This window comes from Bison bison, unplaced genomic scaffold (genome assembly GCF_000754665.1).
Source record: "Bison bison bison isolate TAMUID 2011002044 unplaced genomic scaffold, Bison_UMD1.0 scf7180017864469, whole genome shotgun sequence".
Classification (NCBI taxonomy): Eukaryota; Metazoa; Chordata; class Mammalia; order Artiodactyla; family Bovidae; genus Bison; species Bison bison.
The window spans coordinates 3,749,310-3,761,781 of NW_011495030.1; the positions used below are offsets into that span (position 1 = coordinate 3,749,310).

Below are 12,472 nucleotides of genomic sequence, written 5' to 3' on the forward strand. Positions count from 1 at the left end.
TTCAATAAGACAGAAGTATTTTCAAATATTTTCAAAACCTGCAATTAAACAATACAGTCAGCACAAAAGGGTCTTCCTAATTGGTACAAAAATCTTCCTGAACGATTTTCTTTCATCTCCTTAGATTTTTACTTCTGGAGTATTTATGTAAAAATTTAATTAATTCTGGTATGAATTCTAAAGTCATACAAAATAAAATTTTATAGAAACAATCTGATTTCAGTATCTCAACTCCATACAAAATAAAACTTGACATGAAGTGAAGTCGCTCAGTCGTGTCCGACTCTTTGAGACCCAATGGACTGTAGCCTACCAGGCTCCTCTGTCCATGGGATTTTCCAGGCAAAAGTACTGGAGTGGATTGCCATTTCCTTCTCCAGGAGATCTTCCCGACCCAGGGATTGAACCCAGGTCTCCCGCATTGTAGACAGACGCTTTACCATCTGAGCAACCACGGAAGTCAAAACTTGACATAAATGAACCTAATTTTTCCAAAACTATCCATAGCAATGTGTTCACGTGATAATACCTTGCATTTTCATTTCTGCATATGGAGTATCAATTCACCAGCTGAATTAACTGTTCAATACATTCTTATAGCACAGCATTTACTGAACTTTACTTACCTTCCCCAAATTCATTTAAAATCACTGCTATTCTTTTACTATGTTGCTCTGTCAAAATATAGTTAAGAAGTGTTGTCTTCCCAGCACCTATAAAACACGTTTGTTTTAAATAACAAAAGTCAAAAGACTGATTTTAAATGGACAAAAAAGTTTAAAGAGTCCTAACGCTCTTTAAAATTTGCATGTTATTCAAATATTATTTAACGATGGTAATATAAGATTCTAGAGGGAAAGATTAAAGTACGCTTTGAAAACTATTAAAAATGCTTTATGTCTTATAAAATTTTACAAATATTTACAAACACTCCAATAAGGTGGCTTACATATCTTTCTTTGACCTCATACGACAAAAAAAAGAAGTCTTCTATATAACTTAAACAATTAATGTAAGGTTATCTAAATTTTCTATTAAATAAGGAATTATTGAAATAATGGTTCCTGGGGAATAAAGTAGTCATGTAGTTTATAAAACATAAAGTATTTAAATCCCTTTACAGGATGACAGTGTTTCTTAGCCAAAAATAGATAGTTTACTTCCCCAAAATGTACACATAAAGACCTACCTTTTATATTAACCACACATAAATTCAGAATGTCTATATGGCTGTCTTTAGTATGCTTAAAGCAATCTATAAAATTAATTTTACACACACACAATGGCAAATGGACCTAGGAAATATTAACAAAAGACACAATAATCTGTATTAGAAAAGTTCATATAGCTACACTAACTCTATCCAGTAGGTGGCATAATACACCTAAGTACATTCAGCTCAAGCAGAAGGAAAAAACATTGGTCTTGTGAACGTCCACAGAAGGGTAAAAAAAAAAAAGATAAATAAACCAACCCTAACTGCATATAGATAGTAGTGTAGTCAATTATATAAACATGTAATTTATTTACATATTTTTCTGTTGGTGGGCATATGGGTTGTTTCTAGTGTTTTGCTATTAGTGTTGCTAAAAAGAACTTGTATACATGCATACAGGTTGTACACATCTTCTGCAGTAACTTTACAAGATTTCTAGGGTATAATTGGGAGGGATTTACTGAGTAGTAGGATATTAATATCTTCAACCTTTGGGGGCCATATTTGTATAAAAGCTGTTGAAGGGATGGAAGGCTTGTGTTCAGAGGGATTTAGGAAGCTCAATATCACTAAAGGTTAATATTCATAATGGAAGGAACAGATCTTAAGGACACAGAGCAATAAGGATATTCTTAAAACCAATCCAAATGTGAGACAAGGGCCCTGAGCATGAGCACTGCACTAAGCAGTGGCAGGGAAAATGGAAAGGATGGGGTGGCCATGGAGGGCTTTGTAGAATTACTGCTGCTGCTGCTGCTGCCAAGTCACTTCAGTCGTGTCTGACTCTGTGCGACCCCATAGACGGCAGCCCACCAGACTTCCCCGCCCCTGGGATTCTTCAGGCAAGAACACTGGAGTAGGTTGCCATTTCCTTCTCCAATGCATGAAAGTGAAAAGTGAAAGTAAGGTCGCTCAGTTGTATCTGACTCTTAGCGACCCCATGGACTGCAGCCCACCAGGCACCTCCGTCCATGGGAGTTTCCAGGCAAGAGTACTGGAGTGGGGTGCCATTGCCTTCTCCCTGTAGAATTACTAGTGCTTTATAAATAACTATGTGTTTGTGCTCAGTCACATCCAACTCTGTTCATGGACTTTTCCAGGCAAGAATACTGGAGTGGGTTGCCATTTCCTACTCCAGGGGATATTCCTGACCCAGGGATCGAACCTGCATCTCCTTCATTGAGGGTTCTTTACTGCTGAGCCATCTTATCAGGAAGCAAAAGATACTAAGACACAGTTCAAGCACTCAAGTCTGCTATGGACCAGATTTTATACTGAGCCTTAGTGAAACATGCACAAGACATAACAAACTGTCTCTATCTTCATGAAGTTTAGAAACATTAAGGGAAGTGGGAGAAAGAGGGGGAATTCAGATCAGTAAAGAGGCAACCATGCCACAGGATCATATAGTCAATAGATGTACAAGATGTCATGGAGCACCTAAGAGGGACATCTAGCCAGAGAACTAACAGTAAGAAGAATGTCTGCCTGGGGCCAAAACACATGCTCTTTTTAGAAGTAAAAGTAGTTCTGGGCCACAGTTTCTCAGGCTAAAGAGGTTGTCAAGAGCAAGATTATAAACCCATGTCAAGGAATTTGAACTTTAACCCAAATATAAACTGCTGAAGGGTCTGACAAAATCAGATTGACATATATAAAGATCATTAAGGGTAAAATACAGAGAACATATTAAAAGGCAATATGACTTAACACTAGTTAGGAAGCTTTTATAATATTCCAAATGGTTAGGATCACAGAAGCAACCATCATTCATGACGGGATGCTAACATGAAGTTTTGGACATGCAGAGTTTGACACGTCTATGAAACATCAAAATAGAAATCACCTGGGTATGAAGTTAATAGGACACAGGAGGGATAAAAAAAATTTTTAAGGGGAAGCCAGAAAAGTAGAGGGAAAATCAGAAGTAAAATGTGGTAGAAACCAAGGGAACAAAAATGCTCAACAATAAGCAGGGAAACCATCTACTAGATTCAGCAATGAAGTTGGTGGCGTGAGGCCTCACAACTAAGCTTCAGACGATTATCTGCAATGCTCTTCTGATCTACCAGTGAGCAAAATGGGGAAGGTGGGGAAAACAAGTCTAAACTATATTGTTTCAGAACAAAAATCTGCTCAACTTCACAGTGAAGCTGCATCTGAATAACACTGGGGAAATTCCTTTACTAATAAATAAACTCCTTTATAAAATTAACCCTGAGTAAAAATGAAAATAAACTTAAGTCTGCAAAGCAAAAGAGAGAGAGACCGAGTCATGCCAGTGATTTAATTCCCATTTTTATGTAAAAGGCCCTCAGGTGCACCAAGTTTATACTTGTCTCTTGGGGTCGCTAAGAGTCGGACACGACTGAGCAACTTCACTTTCACTTTTCACTTTCATGCATTGGAGAAGGAAATGGCAACCCACTCCAGTGTTCTTGCCTGGAGAAGCCCGGGGACGCCTGGTGGGCTGCCGTCTATGGGGTCACACAGAGTCGGACACGACTGAAGCGACTTAGCAGCAGCAGCAGCATCTAGAAATGATACTCTTTTCCCCAGATCATTTCACTTTAAATATTTCATTTCACTTCCTTTCCCTACACTTTTAATATGGTATTTATTCTAGCCCTTCTATTTAACTGTAGTTTTAAAATGATACTTCTCAAACTTTTCCAATAAAGTACTCCTAGTGTAAGCACATATCCCGTCCTTCAGGAAACTACTCTGTTTACAAAGTTATGAATTAAGTGACCCCATGAACTCCTGAAAAGCCCTTAAGTTTGAGAAATATAGTCTCGGAGGGCACAGTAATTTTATTCTTACTCTTTCTCCGACAGTACGTTACAAACAGACAAAAAAAAAAAAAAGGCTGCGATAAAGAGTATTTTACACGAAAGGCAAGAAGAAACTGGCTGGTGGAGAAGGGAATATACTGAGGAAGGGCCCTTGGGCGTTTTCAGAAAGGACATCTTTAATGGGAACCTACTTACAAAACATGTGTTTCTTGCCCCACTAAGCATAAGAGAAAAGCAAACTGAGACAGGTGACTGGTATTTCCATTTTCAAGTGAGGCAGTGAACTTCAGAAATGCAACTTGTTAGGGGTCACATGCATAATGAGGGGCGGGTCCGTGCTTCACACTGCAAAGCTAGAACTAGTTTTAAAAATGCGAGGCTAATTTTCAACCTCAGTTGATAAATGTGACCCTAACGCGGAGGGGTCTGAGCATCATTAACCCTTCAGGTGAGAAGAATCCCGTACGGGGAGCAACTGACCCAGCCCCTACCTCAGAGACACTGGCCTTCGGCCAGAAGGCCCGGATGCCTAAGGAGAAGAGGCGCCATCAGCCCCCAAATCCCAGAATAGCGTTCACTGAACTTTCTGACCGGGATGGTTAGTTACCTAAATACCCGGTGATAATTGTGACTGGGATCTTAGCGCCGGGGCCAGACTTTTCCTCCTCCTCCTTCACCTCTCTTTGCTTCGCCTCAATGGGGACCAATTCAGGACAATCCTCTTCCGCCTGCTCCTCTTCCTCATCCGCAGAGTCAACAGCACGAGACATCTTGCAAACACCACAGCTCACCTCTCCCCACACTCAGGACCTGGGATCAAGACCCCCACAACCCGCAGCTGCGCACGCAGAAAGCGAGGCGCGCGCTTGACGTCATCACTTCGCGACGCGTGGCGCCTCCCGAAACCGCCCCCAGTTACCTGGGCTCGGGCTCAGGACCGCCACGCCTTTTAGACACGCCCCTACGGGCACTGGGCACGCCCCTCGGGCGTGTTCTATGAACGTGGGCGGAATTGTCAGGGCCGTACCTGACATCGTGTCTGTGTGAGACTGCAGCCTTTATAGCTAATGGACGGTCAGTGGCAGGGCTGAGGCCTTGAGACCAGGGCAGTTGGAATCTGAAGAGTAGCCCGTCCTAAACAGCTCCCACAGGGAATAGGCTACATCAACTTGACATTTCTTAGTATCATTAAAAAATTTGTTGTTGTTGTTGTTGGATTCTTTTTTTTTTTAAACTTTACATAATTGTATTAGTTTTGCCAAATATCAAAATGAATCCGCCACAGGTATACATGTGTTAGGAGAATGGGAAGCTATAACAGCACAAAGGTAATTGCAATTTTTCTACCTGAACCAGTGAAACTTTTTTCTATTTTATAATTGCAGGTTTTATCTTTATCCAATTTTTTACTGTGTACGTGCATTACTTTTATTTATAATCTCATTTTTAAAAATTTGGTCTCAATTACCCTGAGTTCAAGCTTCCTTGGTGTCTCAGACCATAAAAAATCTGCCTGCAATGCAGGAGACCTGAGTTCAATCCCTGGGTCAGGAAGATACCCTGGAGAAGGGAATGGCTACCCATTCCAGTATTCTTGCCTGGAGAATTCCATGGACAGACAAATCTGGCGGGCTGTAGTCTGTGGAGTTCAAAAGAGCCAGACAGGACTGAGCAACTAACACACCCTGAATTCATTTATTCATACATTCTTCAGTGCCTGGCACTGTCATCAATAATGCATAGATAGTCTGGATGAAGAATGCCACCTGCCCTATCAGTAAACAAAGGTTTTTGCAGACATCAAGTCATTAACCTCTGTACCTACCCCAGTAGTGCACCCTAAGGGGATTCAAGGAGGAAAACAGGATACTGGCCCTAGTTAGTTAAGGTATATATCAAAGGAACAATTTAATTAAGCCCAGACTCTTGCAACTTCACACACAAAGAAAAATCACTAAATTTTTTTGTATGCTAAGTTGCTTCAGTTGTGTCCAACTCTTTGAGACCCTATGGACCTCAACTTGCCAGGCTCCTCTGTCCATGGGATTCTCCAGGCAAGAATACTGTAGTGGGCTGCCATTTCCTACTCCAGGGGATCTTCCTGGTGCTCCCAAGCTTAAGTCCTCATGAATAAAACATAATTCTCAACTTTTAGGTTGTGCATCTTTTAAAGTCTGCAACAGCCCTCCTTTATATTTACATATATATTTATGTATATTTGCAATGAACGCCTTTGACATCACTTCTAACCCCAGAACAGTACCAAGAAGGACATCTATTCATGTGACTGTCTCCTAGTCTAATGCTCTGCTTCTCCTCTGAGATAGTAATCACTACTATGAATTGATCATGGCTGACTTTTTTCCTCTTTTCTTTTTGGTTCTATCACTTATATAAATATGTACTTAAACAATATGTTGTTTAATTTTTTCTTGTCTTTGAATTTCATATGATATTCTAGGGTTAGCTGATTTTTCAACTCCACTGTTGTATTATATTGTTACATGACTCGTCAGCAATTTATTTATGCATTTCCTATCAGTCATTTTCAGGTTTTGCCCTTATGAACTGCATTGAGTGACCCTTCAGCATTGCTTCCTGAACAGAAAAAAACTGTTACAACCCTGATCATCTTCTCTTAAGTACTCCTCCGGCAAGTTCTTGCAGATTCCCTTCTATGACTCTGGCTGAATGTTACACTAACATCTCTTATCTCTCACCAGGAGGAACCTGTGCCCTATAGCAACTCAGTAAGATGATGGACAAGTATGATGTAACAGTCTGTAGCTTCAGTCAGAGCAAAAAGAGTTTTATACAGCTCAAAATGTCCATCAGCTGATGAATGAATAAACAAAATGATATACCCATATAATAGAAAATTATCTCACAATGAACAGAAATAAAGTACTGATACCTGCTACAAGGGACTTCCCAATTGGCTCTAGTGGTAAAGAACCTGCCTGCCAAGGCAGAAGACATAAGAGACACAAGTTTGATCCCTGGGTTGGGAAGATCCCCTGGAGGAGGGCATGGCAACCCACTCCAGTATTCTTGCCTGGAGAATCCCACAGAGAGAGGAGCCTGGTGGGCTACAGTCCATAGGGTTAAAAAGAGTCGGACATGACTGAAGGGACTTAGCATGCACACCCTGCTGCAAGATGAATGAACCTCAGAAGCATTATGCTGAGTGAAAGAAGGCATTCACAAAACACCACACATTGTTTCACTCCCTGTACTTGAAATGTCCAGATAGGCACACCTATAGAAACAAAATTAATTAGTTGTTACCAGACACCAGGGGACTGAAGGCAGTGACTGCTAATGGGCACATTTTGGAGGTGATGAAAATGATCTAAAATTGCTTGTTGGACATGGTAGCACAATTCTCTGAATACACTATAAACCACTGGGTTGTACCCATTAAATAGATGCTTTGTTCTGTATATGGATTTTACCCTAGTAGAGCTGCTGTTTTAAAAAGGCTTCTGGGAGTTCCCTGGCTGTCCTGTGGTTAGGACTCTGAACTTCCAATGCAGGTGGGTCTGGATTCAATCCCTGGTCATAGAGCTATGATAAATAAATAAAAATATTTTTTAAATGAATTGAAAGACTCCTACATGTATCAAAATGTGGTGGGGCAAGTGTGTGTTTGTGTAGAAGCACTGCCTGCAGTCTTGCCTCCAGCAGTTTCAGTCCTGGCCTTCTGAGTAGAGTTATCATTTGTTGTGATTTCACAATTGAGACATACTTTGGTATGAGTATAAAGATCGGAGCTGGAAAGTTTTCCTTTAGTCTTTCTCCATAACACTCTTCAGCAAGATGTCTCTTCAAGAATTCTATGGAGTTCTACCACTTTCTTTTCTGACTCTAGTACCTGGCCAGATGTTAGGAAGCGTGTGCCTGAAGAGGTAAGGGTTTTGACTTAGTTATAAGGCTTTTGATTTCAGCTCTTCTTGCGTATCTGAGTTTGACTGCTTTTTGTTGTTTTTCAGTTGCTAAGCCGTGTCCGACTCTTTAGGGACACTATGGGCTCCTCTGCCTATGGGATTTCCCAGGCAAGAATACTGAAGTGGGTTGGCATTTCCTTCTATTTTAACAGGACCTACCAATTTTATCCATTCTATTTTGAGTGAGACGTTGTTATTTAATTCAAAATACCTTTTAAAGTAAGCTTTTAAAATGTCCTAAGTATAATATTGTAGAATCTTCAATACAATCTCTTCTATTCTGCAATCTATTACAGTCTATTCTAATGTTAATTTTAAAATTCCTCATTTTTGCAATTTTATTTAATCACAGTTGTTATGGTAAAACAACAGCAATGATAATGTGTGGATCCCTTACTGAGTGGTAGGCATTATGTTAAATATATCAAATGTATTATCTCATTTAACTCAGCAAGTTAAATATAATTTCTATACCCTTATAAGCAAGGAAACTGAGGCTTAGAAAAGTTAGATATCTTGCTCAGTCTACCTTCAGTAAATGGCAGTCCTACTGCACAGTCAGACCTTCCTGACACTAAGTTCTGTGCTCTTCTAAACCAGGGATCTGCAAACTTTTTCTATAAAGGGCCAGGCAGTAAGTATTTAAGGCTTTACAGTCAACGGAGGAATTCAAGCGTGTTATACAGATACGTATAAGAGAGAAAACAAATGTCCACGAATTTTAAAATCTGAAACTCATATAATTTTCATGTCATGAAATAGCATTCTTTTAATTTTTCAATCTACAAAAAATATAAAAATCACTCTGAGCTTGCAGTCTGCACAAAAAGCGGCAGCAAGCCATAGTTTGCCAACTGCTAATCTAATATGCAAAGTGTATGACACGACTGGGTGACTGAACAATAGCAACAAAAACAATTTAATATGCACTGCCTTGTTAAGCTGAATTAAATGAAATTTTGCAAAAACAGATCACCCCTGCTATTTTAAACTCAACTTGTAAATCATTCCCCATTGCAACCACCCCTGTCCCCAAAGGGTTAGGTACCATTGTATAGTGAGTGTGTGTGTGTGTGTGTCCTTAGTTGCTCAGTCGTGTCTGACTCTTTGCAACCCCATGGACTGTAGCCCACCAGACTCCTTTGTTTATGGGGTTCTTCAGGCAAGAATACTGGAGTGGATCACCATTCCCTTTTCCTGGGGATCTTCCTGATCCAGGGGTCAAACCCTAGTCTCCTGCATTGCAGGCAGATTGATTACTGTCTGAGCCACCAGGGAAGCCCACCATAGTATAGTACCATACTTATATTCAGAGAAAGGTCTGAAGCCGAGAAGCTTAAACTGTTTCTCTAGGGGCGCCAATACCTGGCCTTCAGGAGACCCAATGCAGGCAGCACCTGAGTCTCTGCATTGTGGTAGGAGCCCTCTGTTGGCACACAGCAAGTAGACAAGCTCTCACACTGTCTGGATTGCAGCAGCTCAGTTTTGTACCATGTGTCTTTTGTCATAATTGCATACTTCTCCGTTTTACCTTATTTTTCTTCTTTTGAATAGTTATGACGGTTGCCACGAAAAAAGTAAGGACTGTACGTACGTCCAAATCAGAGGACAGCTAAAAATAATGCCAACTTGGTATTTTTTTTCCCTCTCAATTTTGCAACTTCCTGCAAAGGAAAGAACACAGCAGTGAGCAGCTCAGAGAAAAGGAAACTGAGGAGAATTTCAAAATTAGCCCAGTTCCTCTTATCTAGTTGTGGTTAGTAAATAAATAAACAAAATATTTCTTAAATTCTTATATGTATTGATTTATTTGCTATTTTTCATTAGCAACTTGGGAATATCTCTGAAAGGCCAGACACCTGTGGTTTTTATTCTTGTGACTGCCAGAGTTAGGACAGAATAACAATATTCAAGTATCATGTAGTCCTGTTATGACATAAAACCACTTTAAGGACATGAAATAATATTCCTTCCACAAAATATTGAAGGTGACTGGCAGGTGATACAGGATAATTTCTGTGTTTTAAGGGAGTGTGATTTTCATTTCAAAGGCTGTCAGTAATATTATTTGAATTCGTTAGCTTAGTCTGTTAAACTATGCTACTTTTAAGGCTTAGTTTATAGTCTATTTATAGTCCGGTCACTTGTAAATTAGGTTCCCACAAAATTTAAAAAAAGAAAAAAACACTATTCAAAGCCTACAAGTTGCCCAACTTGATTGGTGCACAGTGCTTTCCAAAATATACTATCAGGTAAGGAGTGGGCATTGAGAAATACTTTAAAAAATGAACAGTGATTTATATTGTAATGGTTTAGGAGACAGTTTAAATAATATCCTCATCTCTTCTCAATAGAAATTTAAAAGTGACAGTTGTGGCTTTAAGTTTCACTTTCTAACTTTTATGGTTTTAAAAAAGTATATGCCAAAAGCCACAGGCACCTGCTCATGACTGCTTAAATGTAAATAAAAGACACAGAAACAAAAGTGGAAGATTCCCATTCTTCCTCTCTTACTTCTCCAAATTTCCTCAAAGAGTGTTTACTTGCTCTTAACTGAAATACTGTGCTCTCAGCAAAGCCAGGGCTTCCTGGTTTCAGGATCAATGTATTTTGAGTCCCACAGTTCTTTCTCTCAATTAGGCACTACGATTTCATTTGTGGAGGAAGATTCATGAACTTTCTTTAGACTGACTTACTCACTTTCCTCTTGTTATTTTAATGTTTTTGCTCTTCCCTTGAATCTCACTGTTCAGTTCAGTTCAGTCGCTCAGTCGTGTCCAACTCTTTGCGACCCCATGAATCACAGCACACCAGGCCTCCCTGTCCATCACCAGCTCCCGGAGTTCACTCAAACTCATGCCCATCGAGTCGGTGATGCCATCCAGCCATCTCATCCTCCATTGTCCCCTTCTCCTCCTGCCCCGAATCCCTCCCAGCATCAGAGTCTTTTCCAATGAGTCAACTCTTCCCATGAGATGGCCAAAGTATTGGAGTTTCAGCTTTGGCATTAGTCCTTCCAATAAACACCCAGGGCTGATCTCTTTAGAATGGACTGTTTGGATCTTGTTGCAGTCTAAGGGACTCTCAAGAGTCTTCTCCAACACCACAGTTCAAAAGCATCAATTCTTCGGTGCTCAGCTTTCTTCACAGTCCAACTCTCACATCCATACATGACCACTGGAAAAACCATAGCCTTAACTAGACGGACCTTTGTTGGCAAAGTAATGTCTCTGCTTTTGAATATGCTATCTAGTTTGGCCATAACTTTCCTTCCAAGGAGACTGTAGGCTGCTCCAAATATGTAGCAGCAAATATTTTCAAGCCACCCAGCCACTTCCATATTTCTGTCTCAGTCACATCATCTTTCTTTAGGAACCTCCTTCACATCAGCATTCGTCAGCACACTTACTCCTTCTGCAGGCTACCTTTATTTCAGTGGTCCTTCCAAACTTATGTGTATAATAATTTGAAATTTTCTGAATTATTACTGTATGACTCCTCTTCTTCTGTAATAATATCAGAATGCCTGACTTTTAAGCTAGGTACATAATCTCCTAGGATAAAGACTACCCTTCCTGGTCTACCTTGTGGCTAATTATGATCCTGTGATGAAGTTCTGGCTCCTGGACTGGATGAGAAGTGGCGTGTGGCAGTTTTGTGAAACTTTGTGTCTTTCATTTCTTCTTTCTCTTGCTGTCTGGGAGATAGCAGGGGTGACTGGAGTGCTTCTTGGTTACAGAGAATGGGAGCCACACCCCAGAGATGTGCAGGAGCAGGGACCTTGAAGCATCCACGCCTTGGTGTGGAGCTGCAGGAGAGGAAAATGAACTTATGTGGTGTTTAAATTTCTCTTCCCGCCACTGAAGCAAATTCTAACCAATAGAGAGTTTTGTTTAATTGTCTTTAAAGTAATATAAATAACATGTGAATGTATTCTAATTAGAAAAAATTCAGATAGTGCATGTATATATGAGACTGTACTTATGTATATATGTATGTGTATGCTGACGTCTATGCAATATGTTTGGAAGAATACATATCACTGTAAGAGCATGGGGGGCCAATGGGGAAAGAGATAAATGGTTACATTTTATTTGTAAATACATCTTTGTATCATATTGCTGGTTACAAAAGACAAAAAGCATCTATAATTTTTAACACAGAAACTAGACATTTTTAAATAAGATAAATATCAACAGTGTTTTTATGACAGGCAAAATGTAAAATATCTATCAAAATATTAATTTTATATGCTTTTTGACCTAGAAATTCTATGGATAGAAATTTGTCCTACATATATACAGACATTTATGACATTTATGGCAAGTGTGTTGTAGGTAAAATGTTGGAAAAATCCTAACTATCCACCAGTAAGGAAGTAGCTAAACAAATTTGGGTCATTCATACATTGGAATACTATAACGTTTTGCACCATATTTATGTATGAAACTGTTAGAATCACCTTTATTTTGAAAAGCCCCCAAGAGAAAAAAAAGTCCGAATGAAGCATTCTG

General features: G+C 39.7%; 1 protein-coding gene across 2 annotated transcripts in view; it reads right to left on the minus strand.

The window, feature by feature from the left end:
- CBWD1 (COBW domain containing 1) overlaps positions 1–4,905 on the minus strand; it is a 46,116-nt gene extending 41,211 nt beyond the window's left edge. For both annotated transcript variants that reach the window (XR_827110.1, XM_010860670.1), the window contains exons 1-2: positions 4,619–4,905; positions 627–713 (exon numbers count right to left, since the gene is read on the minus strand). Coding sequence is in view for 1 of the 2 variants with exons in the window: in XM_010860670.1 (XP_010858972.1) it covers positions 627–713; positions 4,619–4,781 (250 nt within the window). In the remaining variant the exon portion in view is untranslated. The remainder of the gene's footprint in view (positions 1–626; positions 714–4,618) is intronic.
- Between the last annotated feature and the right edge of the window lie 7,567 nt (positions 4,906–12,472).